The following is a 24,745-nucleotide window of genomic DNA, read 5'->3' on the forward strand; positions in this document are numbered from 1 at the left end:
TGTATGTATATATATATCTCTCAATGTGTTGATGATTTCCGGTCTGGGCTCAGGGGTTCAGATATACATACACACTTGGCGTAAATGAAGACATAGCCTGTGTGTGTACACGCGAACTGGGCGGTATCGGACACAGGTTGGACGATTGTACCAAGACCCGTGTGATTAATCCTAATTATTCGTAGTGAAGATGCATCCAACATGTCTAGAAATCCTGATCTCCGTGTTCACATGTATGCAAATATAACACTGTATTGTCCAAATGACAAAGAACATCCTTGTCTAACTGCCATAAACATTGCATAATCCATTGACTAAATGATATGCAGAATGGTATTATTCATAGTGTTGTGATCCAAACCATACACTTTCTATAAGTACTCCGTGCTGAAGTGACCTCATACATGTGAGATGTTTTTAATATGTTTCATTCCATAAACATATTGACAAGTTATACCAGGAGTCCGGCTAATTTCATCCTTCATCAGACATGCTTCTTGGGTTTTTACTTGCATATTCATTACCCAAATATTTTCAAGACGATTTTCATGCAGAATCCTCTCTCATCTAACAGTAGTATCTTCGATGTAGACAAAATCACAAACTAGGACACACCCATAGATACACAAACATGATCAGTATAGGAACTGAACAGGGTGAAGCGGAGGCCCTATAAAAGACATAGCATGACAGATTAATTAACACTGTTGCCTTTAGTGCTTACATCAAAGCCACCGTATCTTCTCTATGCCGCCCCACGATACCACAAAGATATGGCAGGAAAGCTTACTTAATTATTAAACACTTTCCAAACGATGTCATTAATTCTTTGGTAAATCCCCTAGAGTGGTATCGTCTTGAATAAATTTGAAAGTGTTAGTACTGAATGTTTTTTATGTAATTTGGCCGAGGGCGAAGTCGGTGAGTATACGAGGGTATACGTTTTTACAAACCCAAGACAACCGACAGACCCAAATTCCGTTCCTACCTGTTACTATGAATAACACATGGTTGAGTGGTTCAGAAATATTGTAAAGTTGATAGTGAAAACAGTTTAGAGAGAAACCTGTTTTACAATAATCCACTCCTACCTTTAATATGTCTGAAATGCTTCATCAACGTCTTGAAAATACGTGTTAAACATTATTCGGTCTTTTAGACAATATACTATAGGTATATCGAAATGCGGGTTTAATCTAAACAGTAATTAGTAACTCCAGAAAAACATTGACCAATGATATACTGAGTAAAATTTATGCTGTGTCCAGTGTAAACTATAAATCGTTCAACTGGGTCTAATATGTGTTCTATATAGACAATGTAAACAGTTATGTTTAGATATATTATCTTCAAGTTTGTCTAACAGCTGCCCGCTTCTATGGTTGTGTCAATAAACACCACCTGCCATGAAATGTCAGGACAACCTGATTACTGTCCGATATTTGTTAACTAGTGAACTCGTGATGCTTGGGGAACGGTTTCTAATGGTTACCATGTGAAAACAGGCAGTGGCGTTAACGAGTCAGTCAGAATCAGTCAGTGGAACCAGATGATGGTAAACGATATGTTGCCCTCGCAGAGATAAATATCAGTCAGTTCCCAGCGAACTAGACGTCCCATACACTGCATTTCGCTGGTGACAGATCTTCAAGAATGATATAATGTTTGTGCATTCAAACTGCTAAAATGATTGGACGCGACTGTAACACACAAGATATACGACAATCTCAGGAGCCACTGATGGCGACAAAAGATTCCAACTCCATAACAAAATGTTTCCTGGTCTCGGAATGCATTTGAAGGATTGCGTTTTAATTGCACAGAACATGGTGCATCGCGATCAAGTATTTCGTAGCACTTGACAGACATGATAGCACCTGTGATACCATAACCTGTGTTACCATAACGGCTGCACCGGTACAGGGTGTTTCGTGTCAGCGTTGAATTATTTTAAACGCTGTTTATAAAAGTAATTCAAATTTTAATCAGGTGGGGGGAGTCCGGGAAGGGGTGGGGTCTTTTGGATCAACATGGGCCATCGTCTGTGTTCACAAGTACTCCAGGGTTACGCAGGTGATACATGGGTATGAAACTGGTTCAATTCATTATCAGGAGAACACACAACAGGTTTATGCCAGTCAGAAAACACGTTCCGATCAGAAAGATTGAAGTTGAGGTGTGTATGGTGTGCAGGTTGGGTTGACTTCTCAAATGATCTGTTGAAATATAAATAGAGTTGGATTCATAACACATATCTCATGATGAGACGCTACTGAAACGCCCAAGTAAACTTAATATATGCTTTGTTAATCACACATAGAGGTATACATAATAACAACCCCTTCTGATAATGTGTAACTCTGTCTGTCCGTCTGTCCCTCTCTCCCTCTTTCTCTGTGACGTGCGCGAGCGCGCGCGAGTGTGTGTGTGCGTGACATTCTGAGGGTGTAATGTGTGTGTGGTAGTTGTTAATAAAACATCGTATGTGAGACACATATGCATATTGATTCTCACCACGGCGTTATTATATCGTTATAAAGCAACGTACATATGAGCTATGACAGCTGGTGTTACTGTTTGGAGACATATTTTCCATCTTCATAGCAGGGGAACAGAAGCAGTATGATATCACCACCGGTTGTATACAACAGAGAGTGACTTTCCTCCACAGCGGAGTTCCCACTCGACCAATCACTGCCATCTGACGGTCTATTAAACCCCATGTCATCTTGATGAATTGTTAATACAATCCGGAGCTCAGATTCTTATTATCGACACTAAAGAATTAAAGTGTGTATTGGCTCTGACCAACCTCCCCGGCTTCACAACGGCAGCCCCAGAGAAATCATCACATTGATTTTTCTCTGATCTCCGTGACTGGACCATTTTCACGAGACGTTATCTGTTTGAATTTTGTATTGCAGACTACTGTGCCCATACCTATACCAAGTGTTGGATACAAGCTCTGAGGACCTGGTCGTCTTTGGTCGAGGTAGGAAACCACTTCACTTCTATGTAGAAATCTTTGGTCAGCCCCTCGGGCTTGTTTCGTTCAGCCGAAGGCTCCAGCGTCTATCTCCTGACTGTCGTTAATCGACCCAGAGGACAGAAGAACAGGGAATAGCTAGAGATATCTGAATTTGTGTCTGTTGTCTGTATTGCAGAATCGGGTCATGTATTTTGCGCTGGCGTAGTAACAGTGCTTTCAAAACGGAATGTTTGTGAGTGCTTTGTGTGCTTTGTGTGCTTTGTATTTTCAAATCATATGATACACACTGTAGTAACCACATATGATACACACTGTAGTAACCACATATGATACACACTGTAGTAACCACATATGATACGCACTGTAGTAACCACATATGATACGCACTGTAGTAAACACATATGATACGCACTGTAGTAAACACATATGATACGCACTGTAGTAAACACATATGAGATCGTTATTATGAGTGTTGGTGGTACGTGAGGTTAACAGTGACCCTGAATGTCACATGTGCATGTGCTGTTGAAACATCATAGATCAACACTCACTGGGATGACGCTAGGATTTGGCCTTTAGCTACCCATGTTTCTCATGTTAAGCAAGTAGAGGGATGACGGGGTTAGTCATTGCTGTTCATGATGTCAATCACTGTATTTCATTTTCGTCCATACACTATTACGTAAGGCGATATTACCGCAGTTAGGTGACGAGAAACGTTTCACAACCAATTGTCAAATTGCTTCAACAGTACCGATATCGTGTTTTTAAACTGTAAACATGGTATGTATATTCATGTAGATCCATACACAAACGGTTTGTTTTCAATGACTATATATACACGTACATGTATATTGTGGACTGAATGACTCCAGGGACCGTAATACCCTCTGTATGAACAGAGGGGCGGTCGGTGGTTTGGCTGACAACATTACTTTTTCTTGTGTTCTTGTGTACTTGTTGCTGCACTGTTGTGTCCCTCGTCTTGGACACTGCCCACCGCGGTTATATCAGTTGTCACAGACAGAATTAGATTAGAGGGTATGCAGTGTGTAGACACGCTATAGAACTCGTTGGCACATTCATCTACATATACATCGAACATTACAGAACTGTTAACATGCGTTGACAAATCCAACTAAAAGTATAGCACGCGGTACTGGGATAGATGGACAGTGACGTAATATAAATTACATGTACATAATGTATACATTGATATCATGATCATAATGTCAGTAGATCAAGGGCAGGTGATGTGTAGAGCAAGGTTAGGTAATGTGTAGAGATGGTTTCAGGAAATTATTCTATCAGGATAATGGTTAGTTGCCATGCAGCATGGCACTGAAGGTCCTAACTACTGTCATGGGTTAAGATATAGTTGAATAACCACGAGAAATGCGGTGACGATATGACTGTGCAACATGAGACTACCGTGAGATACCAATGGAATTGGTTGATCATATGTAACTAGTGAGCCTGTTATTGACATTAATAATTCCAAACAATATACTGAATGGTCGTAAGTTTATGTGATTTTGTACATTTTGATGACTGAACTCCTTTCAGTGCTCGTACGTGTGAAAACATATTCCCAAATAACATTCAGACAACCCATTCACAGCGATGCCGCTCCAGCTGGTCTGCCTTTCTCCAGTCGCAATCGATTTGTGAGTATAGCTGGCTGCATTTTATGATGAAATATGGCCAGATGGAGAGAGCACGTGGCATTTAATGGAACTATTACGTTATTTCCTTGTAAAACGCTATTCGTTGTTGTTGATGTTGGTACTTAAAGAATATGTGGCCAAGTCTCATAATATACGTTGCAATGTATGATGACATAAATGGCTGCTGGTGCATACATGGCTCTGTTTGGAGCCTCCATTTGTCACCACAGATACAGACGATGAGGTAAACTAACATAACCTCGTTAAACCTCGTCAGTCTGGGTGCTACCGTTTCAGGACAAGCAGACAGAATCCCATGAAAGTTCTAATCCGATATCCTTCCTGATAGTGAAAACATCGGACTGTAGGGTAGCATGTGGTAAGGCCATAACGGTTACAGGGAGTGATGCCTCGTTTCTGTGTCCATGGCTGTAATAAGACAAAGTTGCTTGTATTGGACCTTGGTGTTTCGTGTGAGCTTTATTCGTAGCAGAATAACATAGATACCGAGAATATAACTCCAAGACTGATATATGTAACAGGTAGGTCCAGTAAATGACATAAAAAGTTGTATATGACACTGACGACATAAAATTGGTATTGTTATTTGGGTAATGTATACATTAATGACGGTATTTTATCGTTGTTTTATTTTAAACTTTTTAAACTTTTTCTGTACAATGAACTCTTTACATTAAGGGCAGCTCGTATCTTCATAGAATTATTTCATAGGCCAGGAAAATCTCAGGTGTAAAGGTTGGTGATTTACCTTCTCTTTCTCAGAAGTCGTGCAATAAACCTTTCAAGAAGGGTTTTATCTGACGATACTCACGTTTTATTAATATGTTCTCTTGACATCCGACTCAGTGTCACTTTAAAGAACTAATAGATATAAAAAAAACTGTTTTGTACCATTTAGTATTAGGCTTCAACATGACTTTTATATTTTGCTTTGTTATTGTGTACCTCATTTTAATCTATGCTGCTCTTTCAAATGTAAAATGAATTCCGTAATGGGTAATAAAATATTATCATTGTCATTGTCAACGTTTATGAACATGATCGATTATGAATGAATGATTTTAATTTATAATTATAAAAGTAATATGAATTAGACAGAGAGAAGGTAGTCCCTTTGGCGCTGGTATATTTTTACCTCTATCATTGGATCTCAACGGCACTCCCTTGTGAGTATACAACTCTTGCTGACACTAGGCGCACCCTACTCACCCTTACGACATTCACAGCATGGTGGACTCGGACACATAGTCACCGTACTTTGTCCAAGTTCGCTGTACATTGCTGTACCTGCAGCTGCACGCAGCTGCATAATCTGGTCGTATACCAACGAATACGTTTTTATTGTTTCGAGTGCACCTGGTTGTGTACTGCACATTATGAGCTGTGGCAACATGGACAGTCGGCACACAAAGTTGACTCCAAGGTTTTTACACCCGGTCACAGCTTGGCGCTTTAACCTGCTCGCTCCCCGCGCCCCCACGTTGATGATATATGTATGTACTATCAGAATCTGCCCACTGTTGGTCAAGTGCTGATAATAATCCGTCACAGAGATGAGGACATCACTAACTTGTAGCTGACACGTTCACTATGTGTACACCGAAACCTCTAGGAAAGTATTTATTTAACAAAATGATAGATATTTCAAACGCTCAGTCAAATGTTAGCAGATATGACTTCTTAATTTTGTTACTATCGACATCCTGTATGTTTTTGAATGGCATATCTGATATAGTCATGCAACAAGGAAAACACAGTGTTTGTGATGTTCAGTGATACTTGGTAATAGTAGAGGGATGAGGGATATGCTGCTCGATACGGGGTCATTGTACTATTAGTAAATCACGAGTTTGGGGAATTGGCTCGCTTGACTATACCAACCCACACACAACACAACACCTGAGTGAAACAAACCGGGAGTTTAATACCCGCAGTCACAGGATTCATCGGTTACATAATCATTCGATAATAGTATGGGTACAATTATTATAGAGATAACATAAACATCATACGTCGATTCGTTATACATACTACAGTAATCACGACACACATTCAAAAGTATACAACGCTATGTCATTGTTTAAAGTTCTACACATCAAGTCAGAGGGCGTTTACACTATCTATGTTGTACACAGTTACAAATATCAAGTATTCACAACGTAATGCAGTCGATAAAATTTACAAGACAGCCACCCCCGCTTTGTGACTGTCATCCGTATTATATACCTATTCCAGCTATCATAGATAATCGCGTTTCAGATAAAACTCACGATAATGTTGTTATTGTGAAGGTCAGATCGATGGCCAGTCTTGAGTATCCCACGAAGGTATACGTGGCACGCACGTGATTTGACCAGCGTCAACTACAAACAGTCGAAGAGACAGACAGATACATGCATTGCACCTTGGCCCTGTTAGCTTTAGAGATACTTGACACGGATTAAGTCCGATGCTCGTTATCACCGTGACCCTTGACAGGTTTAACATTGAGGAACGTGGTCAGTTGGTCTGTAAATTTCCAGTTTTCAACAACACATACCGTTATAATATATTGGTAAAGTTTTGTCCAATTTTCCCATGTTAATAGTGTTTCAAAGTCCGGTATCCGGCCTCACAATACAAACACATTCGCACGAATACAAATGCAAACGTGTGTGTCTGTATATGCACGCACGTACACACACACACACACACACACACACACACACACACACACACACACACACACACACACACACACCAGGGAGACCAGAGAAAACCCCTTGAAATCTAGATTTTCTTCAAGTAGCCTGCAGAGAAGGCTTGCCAGTAGGGAAAGTAATGTGTGACTGCCAGACAGACTAAGCGCACGTTCATGTGAACATCTACTGTATTAGCACTGACATGCACTGTGTACTTGCAAGTGTTATATATGCCTGTGATCAGAAGAGGTTAACATAACTTTGATACACGCTGGATCTATGGCTTACCTAGGCTTACATCACCATGTGCATCCAGACGCCATATTGATGGATGAACGCTGAAGGGGGCGTTAATCTAAACGGCGGTAATATTTCATCTGTATCCGCAGCGGGGACACTAATACTGGAAGATAATGACATTCCTTCAAGCTGCTCATTCACTCAGTCAGTTCGTTCTGATACATTTGTTAAACTATAATTTCTGGTGTCAGTCTCAATTATCTGCCAAGCGATATTCCACTCTCTGTCAACAGGCAAAATAGTGAAGGAAACTGTGCCAATGTATCACTGAAATTCAATCAGTCACTCACTCATGCATTCTTGGTGTCTAATCAATTTATACTAATAAATTATTGATAGATGCCATTATTTGTAGTTATCCGGTCTCTAGTTACTGTGTAATATCTCCCTGCAGGGTGCGATATTTTGATATGGGGACATCATTATGACATTCCATCATACAGTCAACTGTGCCCTCAGCACTGAAGACCAATGGTAGTGGCTGTACACAGGGACTCTCAGCGTACATCACTGGTAGAGGCATCCCATGTCATGAACATTGTCACTTGTCACCCGGGTAGGTAAACATAATCAGACGTCAATGACTATTGGGCACTTATTCTAAAAACGTTAGGAACCCTAAGAATTCTTAACTTTGATCGTAGTCACTGTGCTAAGAATGGGTTTAATAAGCTCGTACAACAACGATCCTGCTTCCTACTTGCTGGAAGTGCTTAGACAGTATATATTTTAAGCTGTGCCCGGGTTTGGTGGCTGGAATATGGGTGAGCGTGGGTTGATGTACATTCTGTGTTAGTGTGTATTGCCAAAGCCGGAGAAATCGGTGGACAACGGATGTGTTTCACCACACACATTATTGTGCACTTTTGTTTTGCGAATGTCTGCTTTTGATCCAAATTGTTGAGGATACAACCAATAGGCAATTAGAGCAAACAGGAAGCAGGCGGAAAGGCATTACTGCCCAATTTATTTCAATCAGAAAATATTCCGAATACACGGGAAAAAGGTGTCTTGCATAACTGATTCGAGGTACGGAATTACTTGGAACAACAGAGGCGCTCACTGTCAGTCAGGTGGTTTTACAACCACATTGGTATTTGGAAGTAGAAGCCTGTGTTTGCTATCGTCAGGTACAGTGTTTACAGTTGCAAGTGAACTGAGACTTCAGGATCATGGCTTCGTAATTTAATCTTGAACGTGACGACGAAATATGTGGGGCACCTCCTCCGCCACACTTGCAACCAGAGTATTGTATTCGTCGGTCTACCTAGTGCTATTGATCCTTGTTGTAAACAGTAATATGAATTCCGAGTAAGATAAATAATTGAAAGAGTAGAATATCAACTTCACAGCTCGTAACTACGTCTCCGTGAACTTCCACCAGGATTGCTGTCCAGTTATGTTTAATGTCGTGTTTTACATCATAGTTTGGGGCTCCTTTCCTATCCATATCATTTACTCGCATGTCTTTTAGTATAGCTAAATTAATTCCAAACACAAATACAGGAACATGTGAGTATTACCGTCACGAAAGGGTGTAGGGGAGAGACACATGTTGACTCTCGACGTGTCTGCATCAATATCAAACATATATCATGTAACACCACCTTCTGTGTAAGTCTGTCTTCGAGGTAGCTTTGTGGTGAAAGTGTTCGCTGAAAGAATGCCATATCTGAAACATTGCTCAAAGCTTTGTACAAAAACATTCGCCTACACTGTCCATGCATATAACAAAATATTCATGTTGCAGATCAACGCACCTTGTGGTGATACCAGATAATTGAATCATTTGCATGTTTATGATTTCATTGTTTATTGCCGCTTCAAAAGTATTCTTCTACAGTAAAGGCATTTCAGAAGAAATGGTACTTGTGGAACGTTCAAAGGGCAGCGTGTGCTTGTAAATTGATTGCAATGTACTCCACTGGGCTCTGAGACAATTGAAGTTTCAATGGATGAGTGAAAGTGCTACTTAAACGTGCAGCGGCTTGGTCGAGATATTGACAAACACACACAGATACCAGGGGAGGTTATCAGGTACACTGTCATCCTGATCATAATGAGCTTGTGGCTGGGTAGGAGGGTCATGTGTCAACGTGTTATGGGTCCTAAAAACAAACTACGTAAAACAACATCAAATGTCGTCGTCTTGCCAATATGTACACGTAATGTACATGTAATTTTGATTACTCACCTTTTCAAATTGTCACATTGGTGTATAAAAATATAAATATTTTGTTGTAATGTGCTAATACGTGAAAAATGTATTGTATGAAATATTGTAGTTATTAGTAAGATTAAATGGGACCAGTGAGGTCCGCTATATATTTGCTACTCGGTGTATTTACCCGTGAATATCAGTGTATCAGTATTACACGTGGACGTTTAGCTACCCATGTTTTTAGAAACAGACTGCAGGCTCCGCCGGCTTGTTCGCTTCATGACGCCGAAACTCATAATGCCGGTCACCGGATTGTCTGTTCCAGACTAGATTATTTTCAAACCACTGTCAAATACCTTCGCTGGGTGTGAATCTTTCAGCCAACCAACCAACAAAGTTAATACATGTAGCTATAATTCTTGTATTTGAGTGGATGGAAAGGTCGTAGGCCTTTATCGAAGTGTCGATAGACGGTAATGTGAAGTACAGTAAATAGGTCTGATTTTCATGGCCGCCGCGTATGCAGAATATCGCGACTATCTGTATCTCATCCAGCTTGGGCCTTGCAAACCAGCACAGATTTATTGGAGTAAGTAGTCACACAAAGATCATAGTGAACAACCTCCTTCCGTAACTAGTGTGGGAAACGAAGACCGCATTGTGTAACTGTACAACTGTGAGTCTGTCGTGAGTACTATCCCGGGTTAGCTCTCACCATCATGCATGTACAAGATTGTAAAGTGTTGATCGTTTAAAACCAGTTTCATTTCGAATTTCATCAGCAGCATCTGAACTCTTTGCGAGAACGGCATGTTCAACTGTTAAAGTGCCGAAAGTTTCAGAAATGCGTCCTCGCCTTTTTAACAACTACACAGCTACATAGCCAGCTCGACATACTGTAACCATCCATTGTCATAATTTCCACTTCTGTACATATCCACTGGACCGTCTCAATTTGAATTTGAATGCTGTCAGTATCAGGACGTATGTGACCTACACCTATTTCAGACTAAATAACAGAAAGGCACATTTTGTGACTGGAGCAACACACTTGCTGCAGAAAGTCCCGTCATCAGTCGCTGTGAACTGGTGAACATGGCATCATCTAAATGTGCCAGACATCCGGGAGGTCCATTTCAGAGTAGCATGTCCATGGAACTATAAGTCCATAAACTGTCAAAAACCTTTTGTTTCAAACTCAAAATGAATACGATGCCTTCTCACCACAGCCAAGGTCACATCACGACAAGACTACGTGCAGTCTATGCTTCAGTAGCCCAGCATATCTACCATGTAAACTTCTGAGAATTCAAAATGCTGAGTTAGCCGCACACTGACCAACTCTGACAACTGGTTCCCAAACAGTCACTCAATACACCACTCAACTACACCATCCAGCAAAACTAGGTATGGGGGACATATAGTTTTCTCTTTCACCTCTCACAACCACTGGAATAATTTCGACCATCCTCTCACTTCACCAACGACAACAAAAGTGAAATCAGTCCTAAAACAGCCTTGTAAATATTTGTGTTTACTTGTGTTTTCTCTTTGTTTTCTAACTTTGTACAGCGCCACTGAGCAACATGTGTTTAGACGCCGTGCAGCATTGCCATAAGCACGTGTCATAATGAAAGTGAAAGTGTAATGAAACTCATGATAGTACTGCTTACGTTTGAAACAACACTGCAACAAAGCTTTACGATGTAACATCGATCACATGTTGCAATAAATATTGATAGTTTCCAGTCCTCAAGAAGACGACAAAAATGATATTGTACTTATCGACTGCACAGTTCCTATTTTACTGTTACTCTTCAGTATTTGGTTAGTCAGCTGTTTTCATCAGTACTAAGCGATCGTTGAATTTGTCAAATGAAACATGAATTGTTTGAGTGAACCTATGTTTTGTTCCTCTTTGGAACACGAAAGTATACCCGTGGGAGATTATAACAATCCGTCAGTTGGAGGGATCAGCAGTTCAATATTTTTTGTAATTCACAACACACAAGACATTCGATTGATAATGAAAGGATGGAAGACCTTGATATTAAAAAAGGATAAGTTTTTGTGACTCACAAACAACAACAGAATCCTTGTTAATTTCTATTGAAAGTAAAACGCTTCAAAGTATGGTACCAATTAACAATGACCCTTAAGTCCAGTGCACCGGGCACATGCAAATGCGTCATAACGCAAAAGATTGGTTTCCTTACCAAGTTGCCCTGGTCTGCACGGCTTTTGTGTCCACCATTGATAACGTCCAGAAGTCTTCGCCCCACTGAGAGCATAACATCATCGAAAGTCTTTGGGAGGACCATTCCATATTTGAGGACGGATTTGTGCGTTTAGCGTTCTTGAAGGATTCAGTTGACGTCGTAAACGTTGCTCCATTTACCGTAATACTTGTTCAGTGGATGACAAATTAAGTCAGGGTAACCCATTGACTGTGTTGTTATTAAAACCCCGCTACTCGAACGGTGTCTTGCGTTAAAATGTCATTCCATGGTCGTTCTGTTGGGAAAACGGTAAAGTGACTATTTCAAAATCTCGTCCACGTTCTTCACAGCATTGAAATTGCCCTCAGTCACAACCACCGAACTTGTGTCGGAGGTTCGAAACTGGACTTGATATGGGGGTCATTACTGGTGGGCGGCCACTACGGGCAGCGGTTAGAGCTTGTTTGTTGCTGAAAACGTCGTTAGAAGTGCTAAATAGAGTTTATCGACGTTGTTTCTTATCGAGCACAATCACATCTCCATTTGTGAAATTCCCCTAGACGGGGCATGAGCGTGTTCCAAAACGATGAACAGAGGTGTTTTCCTATCAGTAACAATAACACTGCACTTATTTGGAATGATAAGAGTCACGTTGTCTGGTTTTTATGGTGAACATTGCTGGACATGTTTAGACTATCTTACTACCCTTATGGCAAGTTTCATGCAATTGGAACAAATGCAGGTTTGAGCTTCGTTGATCATTATTATCTATTAAGTCTATCCACAATACGTCACCTGAGTCTGGCAAGTCTTTAACTGCACCCGGGACTCCTGGCACATGGTGGCGATGTGACGACAGGGCTTGTTTATTGTGCCTTCGGAAGATTAATTGCGAGTACAAGGTAATTCATATTTCCCGTTGTAAGTAAAATATTCAACCGGGAATAGGTTGCAATTTGTTAACACTGTTTCTTTAATGCATTTTCATCATTTCCGTACCAACCCAAACAATTAGCAAGGAAATATTTCGCATTATGGGAAACACAAACTCCCTAAACATTCCTATATTTTCTTGCTTTGGAAAATCGACTGTGAAATTATTACAACTGATTACTGCTGGTGGTATTTCAATGGGGTAAAGCTACATGTAAGACAGAGTGATTGATGTCTAAAGGTCAACGCTGCTGGGACGTGACCGTTTGAAACATTCACGGTAATCACATGACAAATGAAGTCACTTTGAAGTGAAAGATGGGGTCTTAAATAGGATGTGAACGTTATCGACTATGTGTCAATGTCATCTAAATATATAGTAACAATGCTCGCATCTTTCAGATTAAAGCGTGACGGACCTGTTGGGGTCTGTATGTAAGAGGTTGTAGTTGATATTTTCGGAATGACTCAGTTAGAAACATGTTCTACGAACTGACAACCATATACGAGATGAACCCTAAACCACAAGACCAACACAAACAGAAATTATCCAAAAGCATGTGCGTATAATCAGGATGACTGAACCAAAAGGCATGTGTTTAGTGTCCAGTCAACTGCGGATGTCGCTGACAAGTTTCATGTACGATCTGAAAGTCATCTTTGGCCATTAAAAACACACTGGCATTATACAATATTTACTCGTTTATTAACTGCTTTACACTTACCTTTGTCAGATACTACTGATGTGTGCAGAATGGGAAATGGGGAATAGGAATTGCTGACCACGTGATACTTATGGACTGGAGACTTTTAGTTTAATTCAATGCCTATCTCGGAATCACGTTCTCCCCAATACGTTTTTTTGCTTTACAATTATCCGTAGATGTTTTGTACAAACAGTCGAAGAATACGCATTTTATTGAGGTCCACTGGTACGCAGATGATTTTAAAGATACGTGAGATTCCCGTTGAAATGCGCATCCTCCTTTAGCCCCGCTTATACACATGATCCATCTCTGTAGGTTTACGGTAGTTTTTTATGATATAGAAACGTTTTCTTTTCTTATCGCAAATGATTTTAATCATAAAACTCAACAAAATGAACGTCTGCCTGTACAAAAAGAAAAAATGGTTTAATATTTCATTGCAGTAAAAGATTTTATGAGTCTGCATTGATTTTTCTTTTGTGAGAGCATGTTGTATTGAATTAATGGTAATCACTGTAAGCATCTGGAACGAACGTTACAGAGACACGGCTAAGCAATATTCTTAAGTCTGCCTCACTACTGTTTCTACTGCGCCGATCTCACGAAACCCCAGTTAATAGTTCAGTGTCCAGGAGATGGTATTTCCTTGGTCCGAGACGGACTGGGATACCGATACAGGTTAGACAGGCCCCCAACGTAATTATTAATAAAGATAAAAAGATGCGGCCCTTGCAAGTAGCAAGTCTATACCCGGTTACGGAATCAGCCAAATCACGGTCAGATTAAATGTGTATATTCAGGCGTCTGGTAGAAAGTGGACTCTGTTCGGTAAGATGGGTATTGGCAATTGACATGACTTCACTACGCGATGATGTTCAGGGATGCGGCTGTTCAGCTGATAGGCAGTTGTTATTGGTATACAAAGCATATTCCGTCATTGCCGTCGATATTAACCTTTTTGAAAAGTTCGTGGGATTAAAGGTGTTTAAAATCACTATCTATCCTGTTCTCGCAGAGCCACGATGCATGTTTGTGAATGAGACGCGATAGCGCAAACTGTTTGGTTATTTCTAATATGTAAAATAAAATCTCATAAACAATTTCAATCTATCGCTGAACTATCGCTGAACAATTCGCATGTGACTAAAATTCATTTTCCCTTTTGACAAAATGCATATATTTACTAGATACGACTCTTATTAAACACGTGTTCACAGTTACATATTGATGAGTGCATCATGTGTGGAGGCAAGGAAGGACAAATACAGCATGAAAATGATTATGGATGTACACGTGACATACGGTCCATATACATGCTGCAGTTCGTCGCAATCTGTACGCACCATATTATCCAAGCGTAACACTCGACGACGTAAGTGCACAGTAGACATTTACATTTTATGAATAAGCATGTGGAATATCGTTAGTTCAGGTGTCATCTGCATCACACAACGTACAGCCAAAACACGTCATCAAGTATTACCAAACGTTTATGGTTGACAGCTACACTCAGTTTTTGCCTTGACATCAACACACTACATTGCATACGTAATACAGTTAATTCTGCGCAATACTCTTATCTTGACAGTGTATAAGAACTGTATTTAAAACAGGTGAGTTGAGCATTCTAGACATTCCGCTAACATGCATGCATCCCACTTGGCAGTTCACAGCCTTGCACAGACTGTCTTGGCACTACAGACACCCAGTTGTAAGCGCTCTGTGCCGCTAAAACGACCTTGTAATACATAAATCAAATACCATATTGTGGAGGTCATTTAATATGCATAGGTTTGAAGGCTGGATTAGAGTATATGGAGTCTCCCGTGGCAACACGTGTTTCATATTATGATATTTATCTGTTGAACGTGCAATATTATTGTCGACATCCGCTACAATAGCAACTCTGCTTTTCAGGTCCGCGGTTGCCTCGATTGAAGCTTCGCCACCAACAGCGATGTCAACTCTATCGACGACAGTGGCGACGCTTGCCACCATATCATTACTACTTTGTACAAGATGGGTTTCGTCGAAGAAAAGTCTGAATGGAATGTCGAGGTGGGTGCTGTTTTATCGGGTGGGGTTATATCATGAGTATATGTGTATTGCCGATACCAAGTGATCGCATGAAAGGTCCACCCCCCACCCCCCACCCCCCACCCCCCAACTGGTGGCACGAGTCACAAACACACGTAGACGCTACATCTTTCGCATGACACCACGCGACCATATTGTACAAATCGAAATTGTGAATTTTGTCGAACATACTTTTGTCAGTGGTGCGTAAGAATTGGAAATGGCCTGAACATGGCCTGATCAAACAGGTTTTGAACAGGGGCGGTGGGGTAGCCTAGTGGTTAAAGCATTCGCTCGTTACGCCGAAGACCAGGGTTTGATTTGCCTCGTGGGTACATTGTGTGAAGCCCGTTTTGTAGAATCCTCCGCCGTGATATTGCTGAAGTAGTGTTAAAAGTGGCGTAAAACTAAACACTTTTGAACCAAAGTCCCATAATATAGGCAATACATCACAGCTACTGAACTTCAATCGTGCGCTGAGGATTGACTAATAGGGGCAGGGGTATTTCAAAGATCGTTAATGCGAGTTGAATTTTCGTATGTTTTCAGGGAATGTATGAATGTTTATATTTGTGTCAGCCCTTGGCAGCTGGATTCCCGTTCTCTTTTATGTCAAAAACTTCGTCAAATGTCATGCATAAAATAAAGGTGCATTGCATCGTTGAAATTCTCTTTGAAGTTGGTTTAAGTTGATGTTGAACCACAGCCAACCTAATCGTCATCTTGATCATACGTTGTGAAACAACACTTCTGTAGCTTCTGTTACCTAATAATGATAACTCTAATGTCTTCTCAAGATGCCCACAACAATTAAATCCATTTACATGTGCATTAAATTAATCAGTTTTAGTATCTGGTATATTTTTAGCCGCTTAATACTCGAAAGGTCTTGGTGATGCTAATCTGGTTAGGAATTTGTTTCAATTGTGGAATGCATGTTTGTGTGAAACGCATGCTTATTTTTGCTATTTTGGTTGATATTTACCTTCGTAAACGAAACGAAGCAGTAGTATGTTATCAGTTGAACATGCAGCACATCAACAACCACTGATCCAGCTTATCCCTGCTGTCACTGCAATCACTGACGACGGGAGAACATGTCACAGATTCATGTTTTGTACTGCATATTTGTCTGGTATTTCATAGACATATGACCACCAAAGGCCTGTTTGTGCAGTGTAGAATATTTCCAAACACAATATCTGTGTGATTAAGGGTAAGCATGAATAAATGAATGAATTTGACTCATCCATTTTGAAAGTTTGTTTGTTTTTAATATGTAAAATATAATCTCATAAACAATAGTCTTCAACCTATCGCTGACCTATCGCTGAACAATTCGCATGTGACGCTTGTGACTTAAATTAACTTTCCCTTTTGACGAAATGCACTCACTCACTTACCCTTTATGAGCAGCAGTATTTCAACACATCCAGATTTTGTGAACGTTTGAGGTGCTCTGGTGTATATGTTTTCTATGAAGGCCTTCAATGAGTGTTAAAGTTTGTTTGATAACAATTTAGAACTTTCAAATACTTTTGTGGCTTGGTATCGTCATAGTGATTCATACATTTACGTCCATGATATTCCGTCATGCAGTTTTCGTATGTGTTTCATTTGATTTTTGATAGAATATGGTAGTTAATGATGGTATATAATTACATTTTAGGACATAATACACTGTTTAGAATCTAGCATGCAGCTGACAGAACAATCTTACAGACACAATTTCCTTAAATGCCACGGCGTACTGATTTAGTAAATTATGTTTCTGAACGAATAAATGTAATGTTAATTGATAACTCTCATAAAGCTGTCTTCTACGTCAAGCTCCAAAGTGATATTGGCAGTATTTGCTCTGATGCCATAATGAGACAGTTATCTGACAAATAATGCACTGATTGTTATCACAGATCTAACGACAATGGAATCCAAACATATGCCTTTTAATCCAGTGTGGAAAGATACATTTAGCAGTATCATATTTCATCAAAATATTATTTGTGAAAATATCAGATATGACAGAGTATAGCTCAAACCATGAACCAGACGTTTATGGCTCCAGGAGGCAACGGGGCTTTCGCGTTACCGTTATCGATTTGTGGGTACAGTTCCGCAGAGTTAGTGACATGTGTGGCATGTTGTCAAATTACTCAACAAAGTAATCACATGGAACGTTTCAATATCAAATACTGCATTTCTGTAATGTTCTTGGTGCCCCAGGGAGTAAAACTAATTGAAAGTCAGTCAAGACAATTGAAAATACTCGAAATGAACCACTCACGATTTGTGTTGTTTAATTTCAGGCAAGATATCTTGGATATGCTCCTGATCAACTCAACCTACAACCCACGGATATCTCCCGACTATGAAGAAGGTGGCACTCATGGCGGATTCATATTAGAACACGTTTATATCCGTGACGACCCGTGTTAGAATTGTTTTCAGTAGCCCATGCTTGTCGTAAGAGGCGACTAACGGGATGAAGTGGTCAGGTCGATACGGTTGATGCATGGCATCGTATCCTATTTCGGCAGATCGACGCCCATGATGTCAGTCACTGGATTGTCTGGTTCAGACTCATTTATTTACATATCGCCGTCATATAGATGGAGTACTGCTGAGTGCAGCTTTAAACAATAAACAAAACAAATCAATCCCTTAGGTTTTGCTTGGCATTCAGACTGGTTAACTTTTGATAACATTTATAATTTTATTCTTAGATCCACTTTTGGAAGGCAGTCTATGTATGACATAGACAAACATAGACGAAAATCTCAAAACTCAAAGTTAGATTTTGTCATGTCAGTGTTGTCCTTTTGTATGTACTTCTTAATGGAGAAGATTAAAAATTAGAACCGCCCTAGTTACACAGCATGTGGCTTTGAAAGGTAGATGTTTGGTGAAAGGTAGATGTTTGGTGAAAGGTAGCTGTTTCGTAAAAGGTAGCTGTTTGGTGAAAGGTGGTCCATGGCTAACTATGGGGCTTTAAGGTGTGACCAATTTGGTGTCAGTGACCCGCACCCCGATGGTATCGTTGCTCATACTGTCAATCACCGGTTTGTCTGGCTACGGTGTTGTTGTAACAGGGTTGTGTTGTTACTGGTTGTCGTATTAAACAGTAACTCATTTCATTATGCTCAGCACGTCTTGTAAATGTCTCTCCAGATCACGCCACGACAGTTGGAGTGCAGGTGTATGTGCTGAGTATAGACTCCGTCAACGAGCAGTCCATGGTAAGACCGCTGTGCTCTGTCTCCGGAACATATTGGAAGCGCAAGGCACGCACATGCACACGCATCACGTGCAATACATTTCCATCAAGTTACCTGTAGCATAATTGGTATTATAAAAGAATTTAGGTGATGCCGTAATTCTTACAGAATACAAAGTGACTACTGAACGCCAGTGATATTAATGAACTCTATGCCACTAAAGCGGATGAGGTGTGCTATTAACACACAGTACATTGGACCACATTCCACAAATACTTCGACCAAGGCTTATAATCATCCTAGTACCTAGATCATGGGACGAGGCCCTGGTTTTAGCTGTTGACACAAACAGGATGAAGGCTGACTATAGGCGATATATGTGTTCTCAAGTCCTTTGATATAAGAACCCTTTGAGTTTCCATTAACCCTAGTTTACCGTAGTTCATTTTTCATGGTCATGCACACTCCATCACAAAAACAGTCCCATGAATCCGGAAGTCAAAGCACGTGTTGGTAGATAGTCTAGTGGCTGCCAGCAGTTTAAGTGTTTACTTACACAATATATTTCCAGGATTATTCTCTCAACGTATATCTGAGGCAAAGATGGGTGGACCCGAGACTGCAGTATATCAACTTCTCGAAGACCGATTGGTTGGAACTGGATACAAAGATCATGCAGAAAGTGTGGGTGCCGGATACGTTCTTCAGGAACGAGAAGAAAGGAGCCTTCCATGATGTCACTGTGCCAAATAGACTGATGCATCTCTACCGGAATGGCACGATATACTACAGTATGAGGTAAGTGGATAGCGGTGTTCAGCAAGGCCATGCGCAAGTGAGGCGACCGCCCAAAACAGCGAAACCTAGTGTAAGCATGGTTGTGTCTCATGTTGTAGATTAGGACGAACGATCTCGGATGAGTTCCAATCCCCGATTCTCGCGATTACCTTTCTGTGATTGTCAGTACGATATTGGCTTCACGGAGTGCAGAATGGCTGGTTCACTGGATAGGTGAAGTTGGAACTAGCCGCTGCACGTGTTTAAGTCAAAAGTTGATTTTGTCTATACATATTGCACAATAGTTAATTCATGGCTACAGAATGGACTAAAACACGACAGGAGAATTTATATCCCAAATGGTAACAGCATAGCAGTTGTGCGTGTTTTTCATAAAAATCATGCGTTTTAATTCAGCGACCACATTCGGGATACAGTGTGTCTTTATTGTTTAAACCTTTAACAGTTCAGCAGAGACAGTACTAGACTAAGTTTAAACTGGTCCTATCGAAGCGTACGACATCAAATATATAAGAACATCGTGTAAAACAGATGCGTCAATCTTTTAGATAATTTAGACTTTGGCCCTAGACGCGTTCTGTTTCTTTTATAAGTTTCTTGTTACGGTAATGTTTCTACTTAAATTCACTCACTCATGCCGTGCAACTACCAGTGTGAAGGTGAGGTTAGGTACCGTACTGAAATGACTGTGTACAGCAGGTACTGTATTGGCTGTGTGGTTGTGACTCATGGTGTGTATGTGATGGAGACAGCCGCTATAACCACCACCATTGTCTCTTCAAACATCAGAACTCCATTAAACACACTTACGAACAAAAGAAACGTTTAATATATACATGCATAATTACCGGCAACTAACAGTTGCGGTTATTGACAATGGTCAGATTGAACATCCAAGAATTCGTATTGATAATAGAGACAAAGGTAATATGTATTTACGGTCCTTTCAAAATTGATACAAAACACATGGCTCTAACTTCCATCCAGTTTTCTGTCCCGTGTGAGTCATACACCACATACAGGGTAACTTGAGACATTAAAGCTTTGAATAATGCTCTACATTCCTGTCTGGATTGTAAACATGCAGAACTTTGGAGGTGTGTCATTGGAAACACCTTTCGTTTGATTTCTTCATAAGTACTCCTGGGAAGGGAAAATAGGATGGTTGTAAGCGAGTCAAAACAGCTGAACGGAAACAATCTGGCCAGTAGTCCCTTGTGGCAGGGACTGAAATTGTGTCTAAATCCAGAATCCAGTTACTAATAATATTGCTGCATCTTTTGTACAAAAGATTTCTTTTAAAAGGCCTCTCATATCCCCATCCATACCAAACCTCCTGTGAAAAAGCGCCTGTCAGGCCACACAAAAACATGGTCCCATAGGAAGGTCAATACATTTATTGTCGATGTTTTGTCTCACAAAGATATGTTCTCGTGGCTCGTGGCTAGTGCTGTGTATCGTGTGTATATGCATATATATTCATGGATATATATATATATATATATATATATATATGTGTGTGTGTGTGTGTGTGTGTGTGTGTGTGTGTGCTTGTTCATGATTCTGTATTGATGTCTGTGTTGGTGTGTTTGTGTGTGAAAGTTGACTACCACAATAAGACGCGTGTGTACGCGCGCATGTGTGTGTATTTGTGTGTTCATGCATGTGTGTATGGGTTATTCTGAAGGAGTGTGTGTGAGTGATTGTGTATGTAGAATGTAATTACAATCAAATGTAAAACCAAATCTGCCATTTTAGGGATAGTTCTTGATAATTCAATAACAGATTCCCATATAGAAGATTGTGGCTCTTTTCACGACTATTTACTCAACTTAACACTATATATCTATATCAGAAATGGGCTCCGTGGTTGAATGTCGCATTGTGGTCATCACTGACATCGTGGAAGCTCTAGAAGTTAGAACTGTGTGTTAGCGACCGGTTAGTCTTCAGTGATACTTGTTGTCAGAATATGAACGCTACTATCCACGACATCGTCTGCATCATTTAATCTTTCTCCTGAGAGACAATTAAGAGGTGTTTTGATAAAACTCGTTATGTAATCTCACTGAGAAGTAATGACAACGTCACCAAATACATTGCTTTTGTTTTACGAATGGATTCATAATTTTGGTAATTGATAAAGCAAATTTGCAGGCAAACTGTCCGACATTGAGAGAGAGACTGACAGTATCACTAGACATCCATGCAGTTTTATTGGTCTCGGAACTGACACCCACAGGATTGTTTTAAACATAATCTATTTCCACTGAGATCCCATGTCGGCTTCTCCATGCTTGTTTTCATCTCAATATGAAGATGTCACCAAATAAATGCGAAATATGAGTATCGTATCAGAAATAGCTGACATGTTTCTTAGGGCCCTTTTTATGGGCTCATATTTCTGAGGAACATAGTATGAAATAGAAACAGTTCGCTGAAAAAGAACGAAATAGCGTATCGCCTGCTGTAAAGTGTCTCTTCCTCCTCGAAGGATGGCCTCTTTCTATCATGTCAATTTGTGGACTTGCCAGGCCCTTTAAAGTTCTTATTTTCTTAATTATTTTGTGTCTGGTCATTGTGAGTCATTCAGTCGTTCTTTAATGTGACGGCATATATTTCATATTAAAACTTAATTATTTGACACGAACGCAATCATATTTTGTTGTCTGTTGTCTCTTAATAGTGCAGCTACAATTTCCACTCTACACCGGAGTAAATTTGCAAGTCGCCATTTTGGAATAAATGAAATGGGTATGCAGCTAATACTGAGAATTCCAATACAACTATTTACCATTCATGTATGGTCACGATGAATTCCAATACAACTATTTACCATTCATGTATGTTCACGATGAATTCCAATACAACTATTTACCATTCATGTATGGTCACGATGAATTCCAATACAACTATTTACCATTCATTTATGTTCACGATGAATTCCAATACAACTATTTACCATTCATGTATGGTCACGATGAATTCCAATACAACTATTTACCATTCATGTATGTTCATGATGAAGGGTTGACTTCGGTGGTTGGGCCAAAAGGATTAACTGGGTCCACAGGACCACCGATAACCACATGATGCTCATGTACAACCAACTCGTCTCTATCTCACTGCCAGGATAACACCGAATATATGAAGCTTTTAGCCAAACACGATACATGAATACATTCCCTGAACTCTTCCATTGTATCGGGATGAATTTGTTATTTGACGTTAATGGGGATGGAATGGCAGACTCTCATATTTCATCGCATTACCATATGATACTGGAAGAATATGAGGGTGATTATACCACTAGTAGTTAGACCAGGACTAATTCCCACAGCGGGTTGAACATTCTCAAAGACGTCTAGAGCCTGATATAGATACCTTGTATGTAGATATTTTCTTTGTTCTACTTTTCTTCAATTACCACAAAACGCATAAAGCTGTAAAGGAACATTTACCTGAGAAATTACATTCGGCATTTCTCTTCAGTGAGTGTGACACTGATAGTGTTAGGAGAGACACATCTCACATATCAAAAAATAATACAACTATTTCAAGAAGTGTTGGAACCATTAGCAAGAATCTGTGGGCTACTATCAAAGAACAGCGATTCCAGGTATTCACGGACAATACACAAACGGAACAGAATACATGTGCAGATATATGCCTTCATTGATGGGTAAATAGCAAGGCCGTAAGCCATTGGATTGAGTTAAATCGTCACAAGTAGGACATGACGAAACGTAATGTACGAATTCCAGCATGCAGTATATATACAGATATGTCACATTAATGCTTCATGTACATCACCATACATGTACTTGGCATACAGCTTGAGATTAGGCAAATGTAGTATTGATCCGGGTCTCCATCAACTTGCCATGAAAGGCAATCATGCAAAGCGAGGGGTCATTTTCAGTGACATTTTGTCGTACGGCGATATCTTTCTCTGGTTTGGTCGGTCTAGAATCTGTTGATTACGCAGCACAGCACTTTACAGCAATTGATTGCGGTTAGGTATCTGAAACCAAAATTAAAAAGCAGTATATGATTGTCAGGTGTTATTGTTCCATTGGTTCCAACAGGTCCACTTTACTTGCAGGTTGTCCATCACACTGAGCTGCCACATGCGCCTAGAGAAATACCCCCTGGATGTACAGAGGTGCCCTATCCTTATCGCCAGCTGTACGTACACACTGTTACACTGCTGCTGACTAGGAATACTTTTTGACCAATGTTAATTACCGTTTAGCAATCATGAAAGACTTCATATGAACGATATTGAGAGTCTGTGCATTTATTTTCATCAGCGTTTGTATCTGAATACGTTAAAACAAATATAGCTGTCATTCCACTGGACAATTCATGATGCAACGAAAAGGCTTTCTTCTCAGCTCTCACTCCTACTGAAAACCGTGTTCAACTATAAGCTTTGCCAAACTCTGACAAATGTTTACAGTGACCTTTGCAATGACTAAATATAACAAATTATGATTTTTGGAGCATTAAATATATTGCGGAGGTTGCATGTATTTATCAGTTTACTGAATCCATACAATTATGGGTTTGTATTAATGACTAGAGTACATTCGCCACATTTTACACTGTGAAACATTAGCGTGTGACAAGCCTGAGTTCATGCTATGTGGTTGATCTCTTCTCAATCTGGACAGGTGCCATGGAAGTGTGAGAGGTGGAAGTGATTAACTTCTTGTAGGACTTCAGTAATTCAGCTCCAATCGTGATGACACTTCGCGGTTCCTATTCCAAATGGACTATTGAAAGTCATATTGGCACGCTATTCATAATGTGTTGCCAAGACCGGTCACCAGACTTGATAATGCTCTATAGATGACGAGTCAGGGAAATAGCTATTTATAGTAGTTGTTGGTGTGCTGCCAGATTGCTTATAAACCATGAATAGATGGCTTGTTCATGTAGCACATGTCATTGTCATTTCAGAAACTTTGAGATT

At 40.1% G+C, this 24,745-nt stretch overlaps 1 protein-coding gene across 3 annotated transcripts in view; it reads left to right on the forward strand.

The window, feature by feature from the left end:
* Positions 1-24,745, forward strand: part of LOC137274676 (glycine receptor subunit alpha-2-like) — a 64,265-nt gene that overhangs the window by 34,734 nt on the left and 4,786 nt on the right. For all 3 annotated transcript variants that reach the window (XM_067808010.1, XM_067808007.1, XM_067808008.1), the window contains exons 2-7: positions 2,925-2,992; positions 15,596-15,736; positions 18,061-18,131; positions 18,923-18,990; positions 19,541-19,767; positions 23,873-23,955. In XM_067808010.1, coding sequence (XP_067664111.1) covers positions 15,636-15,736; positions 18,061-18,131; positions 18,923-18,990; positions 19,541-19,767; positions 23,873-23,955 — 550 coding nt within the window. In that variant the 5' untranslated portion in view covers positions 2,925-2,992; positions 15,596-15,635. The remainder of the gene's footprint in view (positions 1-2,924; positions 2,993-15,595; positions 15,737-18,060; positions 18,132-18,922; positions 18,991-19,540; positions 19,768-23,872; positions 23,956-24,745) is intronic.

The sequence above is a fragment of the Haliotis asinina genome, chromosome 2, assembly GCF_037392515.1.
Source record: "Haliotis asinina isolate JCU_RB_2024 chromosome 2, JCU_Hal_asi_v2, whole genome shotgun sequence".
Lineage (NCBI taxonomy): Eukaryota > Metazoa > Mollusca > Gastropoda > Lepetellida > Haliotidae > Haliotis > Haliotis asinina.